Source organism: Gobio gobio, assembly GCF_949357685.1.
Source record: "Gobio gobio genome assembly, chromosome: 21".
NCBI classification, from domain to species: Eukaryota; Metazoa; Chordata; class Actinopteri; order Cypriniformes; family Gobionidae; genus Gobio; species Gobio gobio.
This window is the reverse complement of record NC_137117.1, coordinates 2128546-2156539: the sequence shown is the minus strand read 5'-3', so window position 1 is coordinate 2156539 and position 27994 is coordinate 2128546. Positions and strand designations below refer to the sequence as shown.

The 27994-nt window shown below is 36.8% G+C and overlaps 1 protein-coding gene across 2 annotated transcripts in view; it reads left to right on the top strand.

Annotated features, from left to right (window-relative positions):
• The first annotated feature begins 1410 nt into the window (after nt 1-1410).
• The window catches only part of LOC307117630 (sex comb on midleg-like protein 2), a 60660-nt gene continuing 34076 nt past the window's right edge, over nt 1411-27994 (top strand). The window contains exons 1-7 of one of the 2 annotated variants that reach the window (XM_079802600.1): nt 1411-1503; nt 16691-16771; nt 22849-22917; nt 23003-23079; nt 23171-23405; nt 24579-24667; nt 24753-24996. In XM_079802600.1, coding sequence (XP_079658726.1) covers nt 16741-16771; nt 22849-22917; nt 23003-23079; nt 23171-23405; nt 24579-24667; nt 24753-24996 — 745 coding nt within the window. In that variant the 5' untranslated portion in view covers nt 1411-1503; nt 16691-16740. The remainder of the gene's footprint in view (nt 1504-16690; nt 16772-22848; nt 22918-23002; nt 23080-23170; nt 23406-24578; nt 24668-24752; nt 24997-27994) is intronic. The other variant, XM_079802599.1, reaches the window with a different exon arrangement.

The following is a 27994-nucleotide window of genomic DNA, read 5'->3' as shown; positions in this document are numbered from 1 at the left end:
ACACACACACACACTCTCTCTCTCTCACACACACACACACACACACACGTTTGTTTTTGTGAAATGTGAGGACATTCCATAGGCGTAATGGTTTTTATACCGTACAAACCGTATTTTCTATCCCCTTACACTGACCCTAAACCTACCCATCTCACACACACACACACACACACACACACACACACACACACACACACACACACACACACACACACACACACACACACTGCCCCTAGCCCTCACAGGAGACTGTGCAGTTCACTTTCTGTGAAAAAAAACTCATTCTGTGTGATTTATAAGCATTTTGAAAAGTGAGGACATGGGGAACGTCCTCATATTTCACCCTCTTTTTGTAATACCCATGTCATTATACACATTTGTGTCCTGATATTTCACAAAAACATGCACACACACACACACACACACACACACACACACACACACACACACACACTCTCTCTCTCTCTCTAATGTTTACATCGTAATACCAATGTAATACCTGTGTCATTATACAAATTTGTGTCCTGATATTTCACAAAAACATGCCCACACACACACACACACACACACACACACACACACACACACACACACACACACACACACACACTCTCACTCTCTCTCTCTCTAATGTTTACATCGTAATACCAATGTAATACCTGTGTCATTATACAAATTTGTCACATAAATCACACACACACACACACACACACACACACACACACACACACACACACACACACACACACACACACACACACACACACACTCACAACCACACACACACACACACACACACACACACACACACACACACACACACACACACACACACACACACACACACACACACACACACACACACACACACACACACACTCACTCACAACCACACACACACACACACACACACACACACACACACACACACACTCACAACCACACATACACTCATTCACACACACACACACACACACACACACACACACACACACACACACACACACACACACACACACACACACACACCCTCTCTCTCTCTCTCTCTCTCACACACACACACACACACAGTCACACACACACACACACACACACACACAACCTTATGTTTCTCTACCCGCTGTTTTTATTTTAACTGTCATTATATTTTATCACTGCTCAAATAAAACGACCCTGACATAAACTAAAACAGATAAAGATCTTCATGAACTGATTAGTCTAAACACGCAAGAATGGGATCATGATGTTATTACTTATAGGCTAACTGTAAAAATTGGCTATAGTTCACTCAATAATTTATTATTATTAAATAATTATAATAAGCGTAATTTAACCAATTATATGATTAGTCAATGAAAGGCTTTCGCGATGTCCAGTGGAATAACCGTGTGCGACACGCAACGCTGCTCTGCTGCCGCGCATGCGCACTTCCGACCCCAAACATGGCGACAGAGAGCTGTGAAAAGTGCTGAATTCTGACTGCATTTCGACAAATTTGCGAAGGTTGGTCGATATTTCTACACTTATTTTATTTTCTTCCGCGCGTTATGTGCTTGATCGTTATGTCAGAAGACAAAACGAGCCTTTCTAAAGTATATATGTGATGCTTCAGGCGTTTATTTTGCCTGATGTCCAACACTTTCTGTGCTGCTGGCGATTATTCATGTTGTTATTTCAGAAGTGTGTGTGTGTATCCGGGCTGGACTGCTAAAATAACATGTGTTGGCTTCGTGTTTTCGTTGCTATTGATCATTATGGATGTTGATGATGTGTATGATCAGCGGTGTGTCGTCATCGCTGATGACGTTTCCTTTATTTCAGATGTCAATCTCAGGCGAATGTAAACATCACTCAATCTCAGATGCATTATTCGTCGTATTTTCCTATAAATAATGCGTATATCTCTCTACTTTCGCGGTTTACACAACACATAACACTTACAAAGTTTACACAAACATGATGTACTAAAAAGAGCCACAGATTTACCATGTTTTTTCCCTCATTTACCATGGTATTCTTTGAAGTTTCATATAAATACCTTAAAAATTAATATAATAGTTCAATACTAGGTTATAAATCAGATTATTTTACCATCTCTACCATAGTACTGGCTCAGTAAGGGCAAAATAGGAGCAAAATATTTCATTGTTAATTGTTTTTAATTTATTTGATTTGATTCTGATACCAGATGTTTTCATATTTAATAACTGTTATCTATAGGATCGATTTTTATGTGAAACAATGTGAAAGAGTATTTGAAAATGAGTCTTATTTGTTACTAACTACTATATATAGAGATGCTCCGATATAAAAAAATTGTCCGATACCGATAATTTGTTATATTTAAAAGCCGATAACCGATATATTGGCCGATAATTCGCATCTGAAGTGTCTCAGCTGAAGGAAATAATCCATTATGTATAAATATTTATCCAATTATTAATATATTGACCTAATTTTCTAATCTGATCGATAACGATAACATTAAAAATGAACATATATCGGCCGATATTTGTTACTAATTACTATATACAATAATAAAATATAGCACTATATGCAATAATAAAATGTTATATGTTATACTCTTATTTATTAGTTTGTTTGTAATACATTTAATATATTATTGCTTTTTTATATATATTTTTACATATCATAATGTATTAATTTTGGCCGATACCAATAATTTATTATTTTTAAAAGCCGATAACCGATATATTGGCCGATAATTCGCAGCTGCAGTGTCTCAGCTGAAGAAAATAATCCATTATGTATCAATATTTATCCAATTATTAATATATTGACCTAATTTTCTAATCTGATCGATAACGATAACATTAAAAATGAACATATATCGGCCGATATTTGTTACTAATTACTATATACAATAATAAAATATAGCACTATATGCAATAATAAAATGTTATATGTTATACTCTTATTTATTAGTTTGTTTGTAATACATTTAATATGTTATTGCTTTTTTATATATATTTTTACATATCATAATGTATTAATTTTGGCCGATACCAATAATTTATTATATTTAAAAGCCGATAACCGATATATTGGCCGATAATTCGCAGCTGCAGTGTCTCAGATGAAGGAAATAATCCATTACAGGGCTGGACATTAAGCCGGTTCACACGTAAATCTGTCATTCACTTGTCCGAGTAAAACATTTGCTTGTCCGGATTTTTTTTGTAAATATAATCTATTCTGAAGCAATATTCTCACCAGTGTTTAATCAGCTTTGACATATTTAAATATGCCTATTTGTCATATTTGTACCTTTTTATAAAGGTCATTTTTCCATAATCTTATTAAATATAGGATATGCTTCAGCTTTCCTTTTATATTCTTAAATTTGATCAATAAATTAAATTAGAATAAGACAGTATAGGCTGTTACCAATCAAATTAAATCATTTACACTGAAAAATTACAACTGCATTAAATTATGTTATGAGATTATTTAACATTTTTTTGTACATACAAATAAGAAATGTTGGAAAGATGAAACTAAAGCACCAGTAGGTGGCGCTGTGACCGTCTTAATGAGCGAGTCATTGAGTCGATTCAGTGAAACGGATGATTCATTTAAGAATTTGGCGGTCGTTTACGAATAGTTCATTGAATCTTTGATTCAACCGATTCATTAAAACGCAGAATCATTCACTAACACACACACACACACACACACTGTTGCTGTGAGATGTGTTACGGTTCTGCTGCGATATTTGTTTGGAACTATTTTCGCTGCTGATATAGAACAAAAACAGTCCATATTGCATCTAAAATGTAAGTGACTTAATGTTAAATAATTGTTTATGGAACTGGCGTATGAAATCAGTAGGGCTGGGTAAAAAATATCGATTTCTCGATTTTAATCGATTCTCACTTTTACAAAACAATATTGATTCTATAATCCAAAGAATTGATTAGTCATCCTGTTTTCAGTTAATGAATGAAATAATCATTGTAGCACGCCTCCCATCCAATCAATCGCAATAATCTTTGTGCTTTATTACTATTGATGTGAAACAAAGTCTCAGATTTCAAATTACGTCTATTTTTTTTTACGAAATTCCGAAATATAAATGCCGTTTTGTCTCTGTGGCGTGAGATCGCTCTGCCTCAGCTCAAGAGGAAACGCGGAGCAAACATGAACAGATCTTCTCTTCCGCCTTAATACCAGTAACAGCGCAAAATATGATAATAAACATGAATGAGCTTCTGAAAGTGTGTTAAAAGATACAGGACAACTTACCGAAAACGTATCATGTCACATAGAATCGCTCAATCAGTGTTTCAACCGCAGAAAGACGTCAGTAAAACGGCTTGTAAACAATGTCATGTAACATCACATTTACCTCAGAAAAACCATATCCAGTGTCCATAAACTCGTTAATCAGCTAGAAAAAATAACTCTAGAGAGGAGCATTTTGCTAATTATATGCACCATTACAGAGGATATTCATTGTACATGTTCATGTATGTATGAATAAATCTTGCAAATTTTTATGCAGCCACCATTTAAATGTTTACATTTCAAAAATCTAATTGGAGTAGAATTATGATTATGTAATTGTACAGTTATTATAACTTAATTATGTTTTTTTATATATATATATAATAATATAGTGTCATTTAAGTGTTTGTATACAAATCTGTTAATTTGTACCTTCAATATTAGTCGGCTAATGTAGTATCAGCTGACTCCCATAGTTTACAACATTAGTTCAGAAATTAGTTTTCCTTAAGAACATTTTCCATGTATTATACCTGATTCATATCCAAAATAATCCATATTGAATTGAATCGAAATCGAATCGAATTGTGAAATTGGTGTGAATACCCAGCCCTAGAAATCAGTGTCATTTCAGTCGTGATGTATTCAGGAAAACAACACTCTTGTTAGTGTGATGTTGCTTAACTGTATCATATTTTATAATAATAAAACTACACAATTTTAACCGTGTATGTTAATTGAGTTTCTTTGTACGAGCGGCGCTCATTTGTTTTCGATTTTCTCCTCGAGAGGCTGCGCGAGCCTCAACAGCTCAACATTGTCAGTTGGTTTTATATTATTATCCACTATCGATCGCCACTTACACTGAATGCAGAATCATTATTGCACTTTGGGGATTCCCTAGTAGGGTTGGGAATCGTGAGGAATTTTCCGGTTCCGGTTCTGGTTCCGGTTCCGCCTAACGATTCTGGTTCCGATTCCGGTTCCGCCTAACGATTCCGGTTCCGATTCCGGTTCCGCCTAACGATTCCGGTTCCGATTCCGGTTCCGCCTAACGATTCCGGTTCCGATTCCGGTTCCGATTCCGTTTCCGATTCCGATTCCGGTTCCGCCTAACGATTCCGGTTCCGATTCCGGTTCCGCCTAACGATTCCGGTTACGATTCCGGTTACGATTCCGGTTACGATTCCGGTTACGATTCCGATTCCGGTTCCGCCTAACGATTCCGGTTCCGATTCCGGTTCCGCCTAACGATTCCGGTTCCGATTCCGGTTCCATTAAAATTATTAAACAACTAGTGGTAAAGGAAAAAGGCACAATACGCAACTCAAACAATCCATTTTGTGTTTATTACTTGCTCTAAAATTAATTTACAGGTTGGCAATGTCAAAAAAGTCCTGTACTGTACATATATTACAGTATTAATTAAGCCATTCTTGCAACACATTTTTTTTCAAATGAACACCTCTGAAATTGTCTTATTACATTTTATCTCTCTGTCTCTGAATAAAACCAAGTTATAAATTATATTTATTAATTAGTTGTATATTAATTTAATAGTAATTCAGTTATTCAGTGAACTTGTAAATAATAAATTGCAATTCAGCATTACAAAGGTAATTGTTATTATTTATATTTTATTTACTTTTTTGTTTATTTATTTACCTTTTTGTATATTTTTGTTTATTTATTTTACTTTTTTTTCTTTCTAGTATTTAAACATTGTAAACTTGTACTATAACTGTTTAATTATTATCTAAGGCAGTTTGTTCAGGGGTGGTTGAGGAGGGTTTAAAAAAAAAAGTCAAAATACAGTGTCATTGGAATAAAATATAATAAAACAAAACAAAACAAAGGTAATTGTGCCTAAACCATGGTGACTCAACGGTTTACACACATATATATATATATATATATATATATATATATATATATATATATATATATATATACAAAATGCATATATATATACAAAATGCATATATATATATATACAAAATGCATATATATATACAAAATGCATATATATATATACAAAATGCATATATATATACAAAATGCATATATATATATATACAAAATGCATATATATATACAAAATGCATATATATATATATACAAAATGCATATATATATACAAAATGCATATATATATATATACAAAATGCATATATATATACAAAATGCATATATATATATACAAAATGCATATATATATACAAAATGCATATATATATATATATATATATATACAAAATGCATATATATATACAAAATGCATATATATATATATACAAAATGCATATATATATACAAAATGCATATATATATACAAAATGCATATATATATATACAAAATGCATATATATATACAAAATGCATATATATATATATATATATATACAAAATGCATATATATATACAAAATGCATATATATATATATATATATATATATATACAAAATGCATATATATATATACAAAATGCATATATATATATACAAAATGCATATATATATATATACAAAATGCATATATATATATATACAAAATGCATATATATATATATATACAAAATGCATATATATATATATATATATATATATATATATATATATATATATACAAAATGCATATATATATATACAAAATGCATATATATATATACAAAATGCATATATATATATATATATACAAATTGCATATATATATATACAAAATGCATATATATATATACAAAATGCATATATATATACAAAATGCATATATATATATACAAAATGCAGATATATACAAAATGCATATATATATACAAAATGCATATATATATACAAAATGCATATATAAATGCATATATATATATACAAAATGCACATATATATACAAAATGCATATATATATATACAAAATGCATATATACATACAAAATGCATATATATATACAAAATGCATATATATATATATACAAAATGCATATATATATATACAAAATGCATATATATATACAAAATGCATATATATATATATATACAAAATGCATATATATATATATACAAAATGCATATATATATACACAAGATGCATATATATATACAAAATGCATATATATATATATATATACAAAATGCATATATATATATATACACAAAATGCATATATATATATATATACAAAATGCATATATATATATATATACAAAATGCATATATATATACAAAATGCATATATATATACAAAATGCATATATATATATACAAAATGCTATATATATACAAAATGCATATATATATATACAAAATGCACATATATATACAAAATGCATATATATATATACAAAATGCATATATACATACAAAATGCATATATATATACAAAATGCATATATATATATATATACAAAATGCATATATATATATACAAAATGCATATATATATACAAAATGCATATATATATATATATACAAAATGCATATATATATATACAAAATGCATATATATATACACAAGATGCATATATATATACAAAATGCATATATATATATACAAGATGCATATATATATACAAAATGCATATATATATATACACAAAATGCATATATATATATATATATACAAAATGCATATATATATATATACAAAATGCATATATATATATACAAAATGCATATATATATATACAAAATGCATATATATATATATACAAAATGCATATATATATATACACAAAATGCATATATATATATATATACAAAATGCATATATATATATATATACAAAATGCATATATATATATACAAAATGCATATATATATACAAAATGCATATATATATAGCCTTTCACTATAAATCTGGTATGAGCCTGTGGCGCACTGTGCTGTTAGCAACATGCACATGTGTTACATTTTGCTTCATTATCATTCATTCTTTGGAAATGAATCCATACTTGTGACTTTCTCTTGGCCATGCTGGTGGTCAACGAGAAAATATCTGACGCAAAACCGTAAATGTGAAGCGCGAGGGCTTTCAGTGCTGAACTGCTGCACTCCTGGAAGCGGAAACGTCATTAATATTCATGAGGAGGTGAGCCAGGGTTGCCAGGTTTTCAAAACAAAACCCGCACAACTGCTCCTCAAAACTAGCCCAAAACAAGCCCAATCGCGTTTCAGGGGGCTTCTCCGGTAAAATTCGCATTTCGGGGCTAAATATCCCATAATTGGGGTCGCTTCAACCCGCGGACATGAAACACAGCCCGCGGCAACAGTGTTTAAGGAGCCCAATTCTGCGGGAAAACATGGATTTGCAACACTCGCTATTAAAGGATTCGCTTCCAGCGCTTCGCACACACATTGCACCAGAACCGTTTTCGGAACCGAAACTTAGGAATTTTGCGCAGTTCTGGTATTTTTCAAAAATCAGTTTTGGTTCTCGGTTCCCAACCCAATTCCCTAGTTATTTTTTGTTTTGACGTTTTAACCAGGATAATTGTCCGTCGCGCAAGTAAAATTATTTTTCACGCACCCCTTCAAAAAATCCACTTGTCCCGGACAAGCCTTAATGTCGAGCTCTGCATTATTCATCAATATTTATCCAATTATTAATATATTGGCCTAATTTTCTAATCTGGTCGATAACATTAAAAATGAACATATATCTGACGATATTTGTTTCTAATTAAATAATAAAATATAGCACTATATGTAACTAATAAAATGTTATATGTTATACTCTTATTTATTAGTTTGTTTGTAATACATTGAATATGTTATTGCTTATATATATATATATTTTACATATAATGTATTAATTTTGGCCAATACCGATAATTTGTTATATTTGAAAGCCGATAACCGATATATTGGCCGATAATTCACATCTGAAGTGTCTCAGCTGAAGGAAATAATCCATTATTTATCAATATTTATCCAATTATTAATAATTTTCTAATCTGGTCGATAACGATAACATTAAAACTGAACATATATCGGCCGATATTTGTTACTAATTACTATATGGAATAATAAAATGTTATATGTTATACTCTTATTTACTAGTTTGTATGAAATTATAATACATTTATTGCTTATTTATATATATTTTTACATATCATAATTTATTAATAATATTGAAAATGTATTTCTATAAATGATAAGTCTCTATTATTATTGTTTTTGTTCTTTAAATGTAGTTTAATTATGTTTTTGTGTCAAAAATGTACCATAACGGATCACAATCATTTATTATTATAAATAATATTATATAAATAATATTAACGGCTGGTCCGTAGTTGAAGAGCGCTATATAAATGTAACAAATTATTATTATTATTATTATTATTATTATTAAGAGTTGCAAAGTGTTGATGTTATTTCTGTGAGATGTGCAGATGTTTGTTTGTTTGTGATGTAAATTTCTCTTTAGTGTTTTGTCTGTGTGTCAGAGCTGTAATGAATATTCTGCTGAGGTGGAGGTTGTTTGTGTTGAATATAATATAACACTCATGTAGTCTCATGTTCAAAGATGGAGGGAGAGAGAGAGAGAGAGAGAGAGAGAGAGAGAGAGAGAGAGAGAGAGAGAGAGAGAGAGAGAGAGAGACAGAGAGACAGAGAGAGAGAGTCTCTTACTGAGGCTGGATGATGCAAACTGCTTGAAATCAAACATAGAAATGAAAGGAGTGCTGAGTGTGTGTTGTTTTTTGTGAATGATGAAAAGCTAGAGAAACTCAGATAAACCCCGCCCACTACTCAAATGACACCTGCATCAGCCAATAAACCCCGCCCACTACTCAAATAACACCTGCATCAGCCAATAAACCCCGCCCACTACTCAAATAACACCTGCATCAGCCAATAAACCCCGCCCACTACTCAAATAACACCTGCATCAGCCAATAAACCCCGCCCACTACTCAAATAACACCTGCATCAGCCAATAAACCCACCCACTACTCAAATGACACCTGCATCAGCCAATAAACCCCGCCCACTACTCAAATGACACCTGCATCAGCCAATAAACCCCGCCCACTACTCAAATAACACCTGCATCAGCCAATAAACCCGCCCATTACTCAAATAACACCTGCATCAGCCAATAAACCCCGCCCACTACTCAAATAACACCTGCATCAGCCAATAAACCCCACCCATCACTCAAATAACACCTGCATCAGCCAATAACCCCACCCACTACTCAAATAACACCTGCATCAGCCAATAAACCCGCCCACTACTCAAATAACACCTGCATCAGCCAATAAACCCCGCCCACTACTCAAATGACACCTGCATCAGCCAATAAACCCCACCCACAACTCAAATGACACCTGCATCAGCCAATAAACCCCGCCCACTACTCAAATAACACCTGCATCAGCCAATAAACCCGCCCACTACTCAAATGACACCTGCATCAGCCAATAAACCCCGCCCACTACTCAAATGACACCTGCATCAGCCAATAAACCCCACCCACTACTCAAATGACACCTGCATCAGCCAATAAACCCCGCCCACTACTCAAATAACACCTGCATCAGCCAATAAACCCCGCCCACTACTCAAATAACACCTGCATCAGCCAATAAACCCCGCCCACTACTCAAATAACACCTGCATCAGCCAATAAACCCCACCCACTACTCAAATGACACCTGCATCAGCCAATAAACCCCGCCACTACTCAAATGACACCTGCATCAGCCAATAAACCCCGCCCACTACTCAAATAACACCTGCATCAGCCAATAAACCCCGCCCACTACTCAAATGACACCTGCATCAGCCAATAAACCCCGCCCACTACTCAAATAACACCTGCATCAGCCAATAAACCCCGCCCACTACTCAAATGACACCTGCATCAGCCAATAAACCCCACCCACTACTCAAATGACACCTGCATCAGCCAATAAACCCCGCCCACTACTCAAATGACACCTGCATCAGCCAATAAACCCCACCCACAACTCAAATAACACCTGCATCAGCCAATAAACCCCGCCCACTACTCAAATAACACCTGCATCAGCCAATAAACCCCGCCCACTACTCAAATAACACCTGCATCAGCCAATAAACCCCGCCCACTACTCAAATAACACCTGCATCAGCCAATAAACCCCGCCCACTACTCAAATGACACCTGCATCAGCCAATAAACCCCGCCCACTACTCAAATAACACCTGCATCAGCCAATAAACCCCACCCACTACTCAAATAACACCTGCATCAGCCAATAAACCCCGCCCACAACTCAAATAACACCTGCAATCAGCCAATAAACCCCGCCCACTACTCAAATACACCTGCATCAGCCAATAAACCCCACCCACTACTCAAATGACACCTGCATCAGCCAATAAACCCCGCCCACTACTCAAATGACACCTGCATCAGCCAATAAACCCCGCCCACTACTCAAATAACACCTGCATCAGCCAATAAACCCCGCCCACTACTCAAATGACACCTGCATCAGCCAATAAACCCCGCCCACTACTCAAATAACACCTGCATCAGCCAATAAACCCCGCCCACTACTCAAATGACACCTGCATCAGCCAATAAACCCCACCCACTACTCAAATGACACCTGCATCAGCCAATAAACCCCGCCCACTACTCAAATGACACCTGCATCAGCCAATAAACCCCACCCACAACTCAAATAACACCTGCATCAGCCAATAAACCCCGCCACTACTCAAATAACACCTGCATCAGCCAATAAACCCGACCACTACTCAAATAACACCTGCATCAGCCAATAAACCCCGCCCACTACTCAAATAACACCTGCATCAGCCAATAAACCCCGCCCACTACTCAAATGACACCTGCATCAGCCAATAAACCCCGCCCACCACTCAAATAACACCTGCATCAGCCAATAAACCCCGCCCACTACTCAAATGACACCTGCATCAGCCAATAAACCCCGCCCACTACTCAAATGACACCTGCATCAGCCAATAAACCCCGCCCACTACTCAAATGACACCTGCATCAGCCAATAAACCCCGCCACTACTCAAATGACACCTGCATCAGCCAATAAACCCCACCCACTACTCAAAAAACACCTGCATCAGCCAATAAACCCCACCACTACTCAAATAACACCTGCATCAGCCAATAAACCCCACCCATCACTCAAATAACACCTGCATCAGCCAATAAACCCCGCCCACTACTCAAATAACACCTGCATCAGCCAATAAACCCCGCCCACTACTCAAATAACACCTGCATCAGCCAATAAACCCCGCCCACTACTCAAATAACACCTGCATCAGCCAATAAACCCCGCCCACTACTCAAATAACACCTGCATCAGCCAATAAACCCCGCCCACTACTCAAATAACACCTGCATCAGCCAATAAACCCCGCCCACTACTCAAATAACACCTGCATCAGCCAATAAACCCCGCCACTACTCAAATAACACCTGCATCAGCCAATAAACCCGCCCACTAACTCAAATAACACCTGCATCAGCCAATAAACCCCGCCCACTACTCAAATGACACCTGCATCAGCCAATAAACCCCGCCCACCACTCAAATAACACCTGCATCAGCCAATAAACCCCGCCCACTACTCAAATGACACCTGCATCAGCCAATAAACCCCGCCCACTACTCAAATGACACCTGCATCAGCCAATAAACCCCACCCACTACTCAAAAAACACCTGCATCAGCCAATAAACCCCACCCACTACTCAAATAACACCTGCATCAGCCAATAAACCCCACCCATCACTCAAATAACACCTGCATCAGCCAATAAACCCGCCCACTACTCAAATGACACCTGCATCAGCCAATAAACCCCGCCCACTACTCAAATAACACCTGCATCAGCCAATAAACCCCGCCCACTACTCAAATGACACCTGCATCAGCCAATAAACCCCACCCACCACTCAAATAACACCTGCATCAGCCAATAAACCCCGCCCACTACTCAAATAACACCTGCATCAGCAATAAACCCCGCCCACTACTCAAATAACACCTGCATCAGCCAATAAACCCCGCCAATTCAAGTTAAATTTTTGGCATTTTGTTGTGTTTTTGTCACTTTTATAGTTTTTTAATATGTCGATATAGTTTTTAGTAATTCATTTTTATGTAAAAAATAAAAAGAGAAATGTTGCCTTAATGACAGCTAGCTGAAATAAAAAATAATAATATATATTTAAATTAGGGCTGTCAAAAGATTAATCGCGATTAATCGCATCCAAAATAAAAGTTGTGTTTACATAATATATGTGTGTGTACTCTGTTAAGTGTTAATTATTATTTATATATAAATACACACACATTCATGTATATATTTAAGAAATATTTGCATGTATATACTGTATATACATTTATATAATCTATTATATATAAATATAAATGTTTTATATATAAAAATTATATTTTTTCTTAAATATGCTTGTGTGTGTATTTATATATAAATAATAATTAACAGAGTACACACACATATATTATGTAAACACAAACTTTTATTTGGATGCGATTAATCGCGATTAATCTTTTGACAGCCCTAATTTTAATCTGAAGTAATGAAAATTGTCATTTTAGTATCATTGATATACTTATCATATTTTGTAATTTTTAATTTGATTTTAATTTTATATGTAGTTTACATGTGAATTTTTGTCACTTTTTTTTAGCTGTAGATTTTTGAGTGTGAGTTATTTTTATTTTTTTTGAGTTATTTTATTTTTTTTATTTTACTTCAACTTAACTGAAATGAGAAGTGTTGCCTTGGGGATAAAATCAGTTCATGTTTATTAAGTTTCAAGCTTTGAGAGTGTTTTATGGTTTTAGTTGAAGTTAGAGACACTGAAACCTCAGTGTACATGAGCGGAGAGAGAGAGAGAGAGAGAGAGAGAGAGAGAGAGAGAGAGAGGAGAGAGAGGGAGAGGAGAGAGAGAGAGAGAGAGAGAGAGAGAGAGAGAGAGAGGGAGAGAGAGGGAGAGAGAGAGAGAGAGAGAGAGAGAGAGAGAGGGAGAGAGAGAGAGAGAGAGAGAGAGAGAGAGAGAGAGAGAGAGAGAGAGAGAGAGAGAGAGAGAGAGAGAGAGAGAGAGAGAGAGAGAGAGGGAGAGAGAGAGAGAGAGAGAGAGAGAGAGAGAGAGAGAGAGAGAGAGGGAGAGAGAGGGAGAGAGAGAGAGAGAGAGAGAGAGAGAGACAGAGAGAGAGAGAGAGAGAGAGAGAAAAACGAGAAGAACTCTTAATTGCTTGACATAAATAAGGAACTAATTTTTCTGTGTCTATAATTGTCTGTTGGCATGTGGATTCGGTTTCTAATCATATTATATCCATGTAATATAAGTGACTGAATCTGCAAGATCTTCACCTTTACCTGTTGTAAGACGGATCGTAGAAATGCCTTTTGGTTTATTATGCATTATTACTGAAGCTACTAAAGATTCAGCTACAGGAGTGGACAAACGAGTTTTGTTTTTAATGACCCTAAAAGTTTGAGTAAACCATCAAAATATGAGGACAATATGAGCTACAGCGTAATCAGTTATTATTAACCCTCTGGGGTTCTTCATTTATGGGCCACACTCAGGGCCTTCAGGTCAAAAATGACCCGGATATTAAGGCGGGATTAAGATAAAAACATTTGAGGAAAATCAATGAAATATATTTTTGTTCAATGATATTTTTTCTTTTCTTTTTTGGTGTTTTGAGATAATTTTATGATTAATTATAAATATTTATGCAATAATTATGACACATTTTTTCCCATTGAATATAATAAAAAATGTATATATATATATATATTATTTTTTTTATTTTTATTAAAGCTGTATTTCATTTTAGAGTCAAGTCTAGGCCTCATGAAAGCAATGTTTAAATGAGATCAGTGCCATCCGGTGGACACATTGAGCATTTTTATCACGCAATAGCACATTTTTACCACTACAGTGGATCTTGTGTTTTATAAAAAAGATTTAAAAAATCGTAGCTTCATCAGAATGGTCCGAAACTTGGTGACTTTATTGGTACTTGGTATATGAACACACAACAAAAATTGGGGACAGGATTTGAAAAGTCTAAGTGGTCGTAAAAAAAATAGTCACACTCAGGACCTTCGGGTCAAAAATGACCCCCATAGGAAATGAATGGAGAATTGGCAAAAAATATGAAAATACAGTTTTTTTGTGCACACAATCTACAAATCAGCCAGGATGCAGAAAAAAAGGACTCAACAGTGAAGATCTCTAAAACATCAAGAGTGCAAAACTCATACACACACACACACACTTATACACACAAAAACACACGCACACACAAATGAACGTGTGCCTTTCCCAAAAGCTAGTTGTGTTTTTGTGTGTGTGTGTGTGTGTGTGTGTGTGTGTGTGTGTGTTATTTTGTCTGTTTTGCACTCTTGATGTTTTAGAGATCTTCACTGTTGAGTCCTTTTTTCTGCATCCTGGCTGTCTTGTAGATTGTATGCACAAAATAACTCTGTATTTTGATGTGTGATTGTGATTGTGATTGTGTGTGTGAATTACTCATACCGTCTCTATTCATTATGAAGCTGTGGTTTGTACTTACTGCAAAGGTATTAAAATATATGCTATAACGGTTGAGTTTCTAAGCTACTTTAGTGACTTTACTTCAGTCACAGGACAGTGTTGATCCTGCGTTTCTGCGCTGCTCTCTGCGCGCGATCTTCACGTGATGTGCGAGCTTCTGTCTGAGTGTTCGTTTGTCCCAATATATCAGGCATTAGTTCAACATAATACACATCTGATGGTCGAAACTCGCTTTAATGTTCAAACTGGCAGGGCTTAAAACATACAAATGAAAAGCTTTGTGAGGACGCAGGTGAAAGATCTGCCTTCAGGGCGCGCGTGTTTTCAGAGACGCGACACGACTCGGCTCTCTGTGTCACAGAAAGATTGTTTTTGAATAGTGCACAATCGCTTTAAATGTTGAAACTGGCACGCATTTAAACGCATTTACTTGACAAACTTTATGAGCACGAAAGTGAACGCGGCTTCGGGGCTTGCGCGCGCGCCGTGTGTGTGTGTCAGCGCGTATAGGCTATAGAACGGTGATTGACTGACCTGTATAAACTGTGTAAAACATGCAGCTACTATAGTGATCTGGGCATCTATAAACACAGATAACTGCTCCTGCATCTGTGTGTCTGCAAACTGCACTTGATGTGACTGACGGGGCGGAGTCACGTGAAAACCCAAATAACCGGCATGGGAAAAATACGTCGGTTAGAAGTTCTGAATGTCGGTTTCGGTTATTTTTCGATTAATCGTACAGCCCTACCGAAGAGCCCCCAGAGGGTTAATATTTAGGCTTTTTCTTGATTTTTCTTGATTCATAATTAAAAAAAAAAACGCCACAAGACAGCCAAAAATGTCCATTTGATAAATCTGTCTGTCTGCCACAGGTCGAGCGCTCGGATCTCCTCTTCAGGAATTGATCTCCTCTTCAGAGTTGATGGTCAGCATGGGCCGAACGGTGCTGAAAGGTAAAACACACACAGTTACACAACAGAACGCATTAAAGTGACACAATTCGGTCATCTCTCTAGGGCTGGGCCATATGGCTGAAAACTGTATCACGATATAAGCGTTTCATATCAGTCGATATCGATAATTATTGATATTTTTATGACCTTTTTAAATTAAAGGACCAGGAGAAAAATATTTTACATTTAAACATTTTTATTTTAAACTAGTGCTGTCAGTTAAACGCGTTATTAACGGCGTTAACGCAAACCTATTTTAACGGCGTCAATTTTTTTATCGCGAGATTAACGTTCTTTTTGGTCTAACAAACTTTGTAGTTTTTTCACATGCTGTTGCAACAACTAGTAACGTTAGAAAAACTACAACACCACTCCGGGTGTAGCTAGACCGGAAACAAAACATCAGGCACGCTGCGGCTGCCCACACTTGTTTCGGCCATTAAAACAGTAGACGTGGATGGCAAGCGTGAGACGCCGAAATGAGAAACGTATTAAGCCATGGTTTAACTCAGGGGTCTTCAACTAAAAGTGCTTGTCTTGAGCGCTGCTTTCTGCTCTGATGGTGCGTAGCCTACACACCGGACGCGAATGAAGCGTTTTGCGCGAGTGATTTAAGTCAATGCAAAGACGCAAATAGACATTCTGCGGCGCGGATTAAGCGGTGTGCATGTCGCGTCATTCGCGTCCGGTGTGAGCGCACCATCAGTCTCTTCTTCACTGCATGCTTGACCGCGCATCTGGGTCTGAACGTAGTAACAGTGAGCATTGCAACGTTAACTGTTTCATTATGTCAAAAGGCTTCGCGGTCCGGATGGACGCATCTCGCGGTCCGGATTCGGACCGGAGTTCACTAGTTGGCGACCCCTGGTTTAACTGCACTATAGGCGGAGTCCTAGTTTACCTTGCATGTGCACTTTGTAATTTTATTTTGTATCACCCTGTTTTGATCCCTTAGAAAGGGCTGTTGAAGGGGCTGTTTGTGCAACAAAGTATTTGTTTCACCCTTTTATTGATGGGCAGTGTTACATTGTGTGAGATTATTTGCTCCAAGTGAGAATGTTGGTGTGAAATCGAACACTAAAGTATGCCAATGTTGTTTTCAATAAAACAAACATTTGAACAAAGCAAGCCGATCCACTTTTCTATGTTGATACGAGCATTAAAATAAGAAAAAATAATGGGACAAAAAGAAATCAAGGGACATTTAGAATAAATAAAAATGTGCGATTAATTGTGATTAATTGTGAGTTAACTATGACATTAATGCGATTAATCGCGATTAAATATTTTAATCGTTTGACAGCACTATTTTAAACGTAACCTTCCTCTGATTATAATCCCCTCAGTTATAAAGAAAGAAATGTCAACACAACCACGGAAAACACTTGAATATTTAAAATATAAGTCTAAAATCACAATGAACTTAACCATTATCTCTTATCATTAAGGTGCAGTGCCTGCGTTATTTCTTTGTAACTGTTAGCGTTTAGATGTTTTTTTCATAAGGCACTGATGCAGAGTAACATCACCTCTCCATGTCGTTTCAAAGGCTGAATCTGGAATCGCCCCCTATACCCTACATAGGGCACTATTTAAGGGCACAGCCATTTGTAGTGGTGTCCGAAACCACAGTGGACGTTATTGAGTGCACTCATTCAATCCCACAATGCACTGCAATAACGAGTGTACAGCGGCTGTCCGAATTCACTCACTTGTTTTCATTCACTCCTCAAGTGAACTAAAGTAGGGAATAGTGATTGAGGGTTTAGGAGGCGATTTCGGATTCAGCCCAAGTCAACGGCGACGAGCGCGTCGAGTATAAACACGTCCCCAAACGAACAAGGCGCGCGCTGTCAGTGGAGGAGCCAGACGAAAGTATAAATAAGGCTTAAGGCCTTTGCACACTGAGTCCGAAATTTTCGCATGCGTTTTTTCGTATTCGTGATCCGAAAAATTCGTCACGCACAGAGACCTTGCACACTGAGTCCGATGCGTATTAATGAATGCGTTACGGAAAAAACCCGCAAAACAACACAAAATGGCGTCTTCCACCTTATCAAGGAGCTGCGGATTATCCAGACCGATTCAAAGTTGAATGTCAGTGGCTCCGTTTGATACTTTGCTAGCGATACTGGAGCCACATATTAAAAAGAAGACCAGCAATTACCAATCCTGAACAGAGACTGGCAGTATGTCTAGGATCTGCGCGCACGCACGCGCACACACACACACACACACACACACGCTAGGGATGGCTCGATACCACAATTTTGTCTTCGGTACGGTACCACAATCTAATACCGAAGTACCGATATTAAATCGATACCATACAGGGTCTGAATTTTGATGCGGGTATTGCGCATAATTTTACTCACTCTCGCAAGTTTTGGGTTTATGAAGCGGGAAATTACCGCAAATGTTCATTATTAAATTAATCAACAAAGATTGTCACATCAATCAGTCATTTGGAAACTTTTTTGTAAGTAATTTCAGCATTACACCTCATCGCACCTGCACTATAAAAGCAATCTGCGCGCTCAGATTCAACACTTGCGGGACAACTGACGGAAATCCCTGCCCACGTCTTTTTAAACCTCGCCAATTTGAACATGCAAGCGATTTTATAGCATTTCGTAACACATATGGGATGAGAGCTCTTTAAGAGAGTTTTCTTTCCGCTCATGCCAACAACAAACACACACACACACACACACATACGCCTAAAGAGCTCGCGCATTCCAAATTAAGTTGTTTTTCCTCAGTCAAATACACACAAAATTATGTCAAAAATGTCAATCTTTAGTGAGTAGTTACATAAACACAGTTGGTTATGTCTTTCGCGGATGTAAATAGTGCAATAGTATGCGTGCAAATATTATGAGGTCTAAACATCACTGGTTGAAACGAACGCTGGAGATTTCTTTATATTTAAACGATACGATCTTATGTATGTGCGTTAATCAGTGTTAAAAGAAAAATGTCTAAATTAGATCGTCAGAATTATGCACTCACCTGTCGATCTCTTAATGTCTTACAAGACAGGAATGAAGTGACGATGCTTGGCAAGGTTTGATGGTTCTTCAGCAGTTTTATAAGCAAAGTAATTCCAAGTTTCACGTCTACTCCTCTCTTTTTTTAATGAGTTTTGTGCGTGTTGAGTGAGATTCAACTGCCGTATACATCTTGTTCTGTTGCCACATTTGCCGGTTTCACGTCAGTTTGGGTAGCGCGCTGCCACCTAGCGGTTAACTTAGGAACAGCAGCATATACCGAAATGAGCAAAATCATGATATCGTACCGTTTTAAATAAAATATATACCAGTATTTTTCCAGTACCGGTATACCGCGCATCCCTAACACACACACGCGCGCGGTTTACAGGGAGCTGTAATATTATAGCTGTGATATTGTAGTATTTTTGATACAATAATATTTGTATATATAATTGTAGGTATCTGAGGAGCACTGGCGATTCATTCTCCAGCACTGCCAGCAGTTTTAGGTTGGGCATCAGCTGTAGATGGGAAAACGGATGCGAAAAACGCAGAAAATCGAACCTGTTCCAAATTTTTTTTTGACGGACGAAAGTTTCGGAGGCAGTGTGCAAGCGTGATTGACATAACGTGAGGTCGAATTTATTTTTTGACGTGCGAAAATTTTGCATGCAAATTTCGGACTCAGTGTGCAAAGGCCTTTAAGGTGGTATTTAAAGTTTGTGGTATTACCAGTCTTGGTTGGGACGATGGTCTTGCATAATTTGCAGACGACATTGGTCTGACTACGGTCAGACTTATACAATCCAAAAAACTGGCGTACTGGCGAGCTGAGTCGTTTCCTGTTTTATCAACAATTCCCTCGCTCGCTAACGCCCTCATTTTCCACTCATCACTCCAGCCGGTTCTGTTACTGGAGAATTAATCCAACACGAGACAACGATATGGCGCAACCAGACGTGATACAGTTACATGATTGGCTGTTAGCCTGTCACGTTGCTTGGTTACCAGAGAGCAAGTGCCTTTGTTCATGCAACCAAACTTGCTTCACAACCTCTGGTTTCTTCCGACAAAGAAAAAAATTTTTTCGAACGCATTTTTTATTGATATCGATTACGTGTCCATCGCGATACATATCGTTATCGTTTTATCGCCCAGCCCTAACTAATACATTTTTAAAATCAAAAGGTTTATTTGTTAACATTAGTTAATGCACTGTGAACTACCATGAACATACAATGAACTATTGTGTATTTATTATAACATTTACAAAGATTATTAGGTATATATATTAGGTACACGTATTCGTACCGAACTGTTTCGGTTTCCGAATGCAATCTTTTACAATAGGGATCGACCGATAGAGATTTTTTTAGTGCCGTTACCGATTTTTTTTTTCATCAGCCTTAGCCGATGATCGATACGGGCTGCCGATTTATTGAGCCGATATTTGGAGCCGATACTGCTTTTGCTCCCTCAATTTACATCATAAAAATGACACAATGATCAGGATGATAACAATGTTACAAGTCTCAATTTAAAAAAAGGAACATTTATTGAACTAAAAAAAAACAATATTTAACTAATAGTAAAAACAGGTGAGGTAGAAAAAGAAAAAAAAAGAGTTCAGTGGTGAAAATAAATATTTAAGCATAAATAAAATAATTACACTATTGCACGCAGTATCAACAAGCAAGCAGCATAATAAAGTGCACACTGACTGTACTATACTTCATTTTAAAACTATTTACAACCTATTTACAAAGTGTTACCTATTTTAGGTATTTCTATTAGTTTTCATACATTTATATTTTATTTTTAGTTGTACTAATTTTATTACTTTAACTTAAACTAAGCGAAAATTAGAAATTTTGTCTTCGCAACTAAATTAAATAAAAACGTTTACTTATATTCTATTTTATTTCTGTTAATGCCTTATTTCAATTAACGTTAATGTTTTTTTGTATTTTTAGTTGGTTATTTTAGTATTTCAACTTAAACTAAGCGAAAATGAAAGTTTTTTTATAAAAGTTTACTTTTTATAAGAGTAAACTAAGTGAAAATTAGAAATTTTGCATTCGCAAACAAAATGTTTTCTTTCTTTCTGCTAAAGTTTACTATATTTCAATTAACGTTAATGTTTTTAATTATTTTTAGTTGTAGTTATTTTAGTACTTCAACTTAAACTAAGCGAAAATTGGAAATGTTGCATTCTCAACTAAATTAAATAAAAACGTTGACTTTATATTCTATTTTATTTCTGTTAACACCTTATTTCAATTAACGTTAATGTTTTTTCGTATTTTTAGTTGTAGTTATTTTAGTATTTCAACTTAAACTAAGCGAAAGTGAAAGTTTTTTTTATAAAAGTTTACTTTTTATAAAAGTAAACTAAGCGAAAATGAGAAATTTTGTCTTCGCAACTAAATGAAATAAAAAAAAATTGACTTTATATTCTATTTTATTTCTGTTAACTCCTTATTTCAATTAACGTTAATGTTTTTTTTGTATTTTTAGTCGGTTATTTTAGTATTTCAACTTAAACTAAGCAAAAATGAAAGTTTTTTTTTATAAAAGTTTATTTTTTATAAGAGTAAACTAAGCGAAAATTAGAAATTTTGCATTCGCAAACAAAACATTCTCTTTCTTTTTGCTAAAGTTGACTATATTTCAATTAACGTTAATGTTTTTTATTATTTTTAGTTGTAGTTATTTTAGTATTTCAACTTAAACTAAGCGAAAATGAAAGTTTTTTTTATAAAAGTTTACTTTTTATAAGAGTAAACTAAGCGAAAATTTGAAATTTTGCATTCGCAAACAAAACATTCTCTTTCTTTCTGCTAAAGTTGACCATATTTCAATTAACGTTAATGTTTTTAATTATTTTTAGTTGTAGTTATTTTAGTATTTCAACCTAAACTAAGCGAAAATTTGAAATGTTACATTCTCAACTAAATTAAATAAAAACGTTAATGTTCTATTATATTTCTGTTAATATTTACCTGCACCCAATAATTCTCTAGTTGTTAATTAAGAAAACGACGCAATTTTCAGAAAGATTGTGCTCTACATGTTCTTCTGCAGATCACAAAGACAGCAAGAAGGATAAAGCGGGCAGGAGCATGTCTCTCACAGGTCCTGGACCAGTCAAAGGTAATGACACATCCTGAAACACTGACCTGAGATCAGCATGAGCGGGAGTTGTGTGTGTGTGATGGTGTGTGTTTCTCTGCTGCAGTGATCGAGTCCTTCTCGTGGGAGGAGTATTTAAAAGAGACGTCATCTGTTCCCGCCCCTCCCAGCTGCTTCAGACAGGTCAGAGCGTCCAGTGACCTCACAAAATGGACACTTTACAGAACCTCGTCTCTTTGGATGTTAACTTTGAGTTTGTGTTCTGGGTTTCCAGTCTCAGTTTCCTCCCTCCAACGACTTCAAGGCCGGGATGAAGCTGGAGGCCCGAGACCCTCGTAACTCCACCTCCACCTGCATCGCCACGGTGATGGGCTTGATGGGCGTGAGGCTCCGCCTGCGTCTGGACGGCAGCGACAACACCAACGACTTCTGGCGATTGGTCGACTCCCCCGACATCCAGCCAATCGGAACCTGCGAGAAGAACGGAGACATGCTGCAGCCGCCACTGGGTACGGCTGATGTCACTTCCCTTCCACCGCTGATCTCAGTATTGCTAAGAAGCAGTATTTATCAATCATTGGTATCATTAGTATTTATTAATACTTAAAAATTTGTAGTATTTTTATATTTTAATTTTAGTTTGTCGTGTATTTTAGGTATTTCTATTAGTTTTCATACATTTATATTTTATTTTTAATTTTATTAGTAATTTTATTACTTTAACTTAAACTAAGCGAAATTTAGAAATGTTGTCTTCGCAACTAAATTAAATAAAAACGTTGACTTTATATTCTATTTTATTTCTGTTAACGCCTTATTTCAATTAACGTTAATGTTTTTTTTGTATTTTTAGTTGGTTATTTAAGTATTTCAACTTAAACTAAGCGAAAATTATTATTTTTAAAATAAAAGTTTACTTTTTATAAGAGTAAACTAAGCGAAACTAAAAAAACAAACAAAACATTTTTCTTTATTTCTGCTAAAGTTTACTATATTTCAATTAACAGTAATGTTTTTAAATTATTTTTAGTTGTAGTAACTACTTTAACTTAAACTAAGCGAAATTTAGAAATGTTGTCTTTGCAACTAAATTAAATAAAAACGTTGATTTTATATTCTATTTTATTTCTGTTAACGCCTTATTTCAATTAACGTTAATTTTTTTTTAGTATTTTTAGTTGTAGTAATTTTATTACTTTAACTTAAACTAAGCGAAATTTAGAAATGTTGTCTTCGCAACTAAATTAAATAAAAACGTTGACTTTATATTCTATTTTATTTCTGTTAACGCCTTATTTCAATCAACGTTAATGTTTTTAATTATTTTTAGTTGTGGTTATTTTAGTACTTCAACTTAAACTAAGTGAAAATTTGACATGTTGCATTCTCAACTAAGTTAAATAAAAACGTTTGTTCTATTGTATTTCTGTTAATATTTACCGCATTTTAATTAATGTTCATGTTTTTTTGTTTTTAATTGCTGTAATTGTATTACTTTAAATGAAAATGTTCTCAACTTTGAACAAATTAGAAATTTTGCGACTAACTGAATTTTTTTTATATTTTCATTTCAATTAACATGGACGTTAATCTTCTCTAACGCGTCCTGTTTTGCGTCTTCAGTGTGTGATTTTGCTTGACGTGAATGTGGATAATAACTCGGTTTCTCTGATTTCGCTCAGGATTCCGGATGAACGCCTCGTCATGGCCCATGTTTCTCCTGAGGACCCTTAATGGAGCCGAAATGGCCCCTGGCACAGCGTTTAAGAAGGTGCTGGCCCTCCTCCGCCTCATCTGCTCATCACTCGATCACACTAACAGGTTTTGATGCCTCTCCTCTTCTGTAATTCCCCCAGGAGCCGCTGCGGCCGCCACAGAACGGCTTCAAGCCGGGGATGAAGCTGGAGGCCGTGGACAAGAAGAACCCGTACCTGATCTGTCCGGCCACCATCGGCGAGCTGAAGGGCGAGGAGATCTTCGTGATGTTCGACGGCTGGAGGGGGGCGTTCGATTACTGGTGCCGCTACGACTCCAGAGACATCTTCCCCGTGGGCTGGTGCTCCGCCACCAAACACGGCCTCCAGCCGCCCGGCAACAGCAGTGAGTGAAGCCAGAGCTGGAGTTTAGTGGATCAATAACCCGTCCGGTAGAGTTAAAGGGTCAGTTCAGCCAAAAATGTAAATTGTGTGATTAATGACTGAGCCTCATGTGGTTGGACACCCGTCAGACCTCCGTTCATCTTCAGACACAAATGAAGATATTTTAGTGTAAAGCTGATGCTGAGAAAGGCTTCAGATAGGCCTCCATTGGCATTCAGTACATTTACACTCACAAGACCCAGAAAAGGCACTTAAACTATGGGGCCGTTGAATGCTTGAATCTGATTGGCTGATGAACGTTCTGAGGTGTGCAGTTATTTTCTGGGAGATGCACAGCGAACGTAGTTCCAGCAGCTCTCTTGACCGCATTACAGTTCCATATCACTGCGCATAGTTAACTGTAATAACGGAAATTACAGGACTAAAAAACAACAATATGACAGACGATTTTCCTAAAGTAAATCTTAATATTTACGGTGAATATAAAACGTTCAACAACTGGGCGGCAGCAGTATTAGACAGTCCAGATGAAAACCAACAGACGGAAGCTTTTCTGTCTCATTACTGAAATCACACACACTCGCACACGCACTACAGTTTGCACTAAAGCTGTCAGCGCTGCCCTGACCATTTGATCAGTTCGCCCATATAGTGGAGACACTTAAAGGCTACACGTGACATTTTTTCACTAGCGAGGTAATAACAGCTGTTTAGAGACGCACAGAGGCAGCCTAATTCACACAAGCACACTCTCTCTCTCTCTCTCTCTCTCTCTCTCTCTCTCTCTCTCTCTCTCTCTCTCTCTCTCTCTCTCTCTCTCTCTCTCTCTCTCTCTCTCTCTCTCTCTCTCGTTCTAATAACTTTATTAATAACTGCAGAAGAATGCCATCAGCGGCTCAAGCCTTCGTTAACAGCTTTAAAATGACGTTTCGGAACTAGCAAAAGAGCCGTTGGATGAGACGCGGAAGAAATAGTCCTACTCACAATAGCTATTTAAGGACAAAAACCGGACGAATCCCTTTAAATATATCTTCGGATCGATGTCTTGAGGTGTGGTAACCGTAGTATAAGTGGAATAATTGACGACGGGCCGTTCAATTATTAGAACAATAATGCACAATAATGTGTAACTCCGCTTCGCGACCGCATCACCACCTCGGGTGTGCATTATTATTCTAATAATTGAACGGCCCGTCATCAATTATTCCTTACTTAAAACGTCGTTACAAAGTCCATCTCACCACAGTGACTCTACAATCATTTTACGAAGCGACGACAATAGTTTTTGTGCGCAATAAATATAGAAATAACGCCTTTATCCAGCTTGTTCTTGTCTTCCGTGTGTGTCTCCACGACGCATGCGTGAGAATATGAGCAGATCCGGCGTTCGGACACATGACCCAGAAGAGATTTGTTTACGAGCAGAGGAAGACGCGCGTATCTCAGCTGTTGAATTCTACACTGATCGTGCTTTAGGTCTCGCCGTAGAGCTCAAAATGGGGCTAAAGTGAGCATTTCATGGATTCCCGAACGCCGGATCTGCTCATATTCTCGCGCATGCGTCGTGGAGACACACACGGAAGACAAGAACAAGCTGGATAAAGGCGTTATTTAGATTTTTTTTTGCGCACAGAAACTATTATCGCCGATTCATAAAGTTATTGTAGAGCCGCTGTAGTGAGATGGACTTTGTAACTTTAGTCTTTAGTGTCTTTTAAGGGTCTTGAGAGTGTAAAGTTGAGCCAATGGAGGCCTTTCAGAGCATCAGATTTACACTAAAATATCTTCATTTGTGTCTGAAGATGAACGGAGGTCTGACGGGTGTCCAACCACATGAGGCTCAGTCATTAATGACAGAATTTACATTTTTGGGTGAACTGACCCTTTAAGAGCTGTAATCAGTGTGTGTGAACAGCAGAGGGCGCCGCTGCTCTCAGCTCCTCATCAGATCACATGACCGCGGCTGGGAAACCGATCCTCTGACATCACAGCTGTTGCTCTGAGCTCGTATCACTGGAGGATTCTGCGCTGTGTGTGTGGAAAGAGATTTGGCTTGTGAATCTGGTTGTATTATAAAGTGTCTTTCTTGCAATTTCAGCCTTTAAAACTTGGAATCGTAATACAGTTCAGTTCAGTACACACACTCTCACACTCACACACACTCGCACATACACTCTTACATACTCTCACACACTCTCACAAACTCTCTCTCTCTCTCTCTCACACACACACACACACGTTTGTTTTTGTGAAATGTGAGGACATTCCATAGGCGTAATGGTTTTTATACCGTACAAACCGTATTTTCTATCCCCTTACACTGACCCTAAACCTACCCATCACACACACACACACACACACACACACACACACACACACACACACACACACACACACACACACACACACACACACACACACACACACACACACTGCCCCTAAACCTACCCATCACACACACACACACACACACACACACACACACACACACACACACACACACTGCCCCTAAACCTACCCATCACACACACACACACACACACACACACACACACACACACACACACACACACACACACACACACACACACACACACACACACACACACACACACACACACACTGCCCCTAAACCTACCCATCACACACACACACACACACACACACACAGGAGACTGTGCAGTTCACTTTCTGTGAAAAAAACCTCATTCTGTGATTTATAAGCATTTTGAAAAGTGAGGACATGGGGAACGTCCTCATATTTCTCCCTCTTTTTGTAATACCCATGTCATTATACACATTTGTGTCCTGATATTTCACAAAAACATGCCCACACACACACACACACACACACACACACACACACACACACTCACACTCACATTCACACACGCGCACATACACTCTCTCACACACACGCACTCACACACACGCACTCACTCACACACACACACACACACACACACACACACACACACACACACACACACACACACACA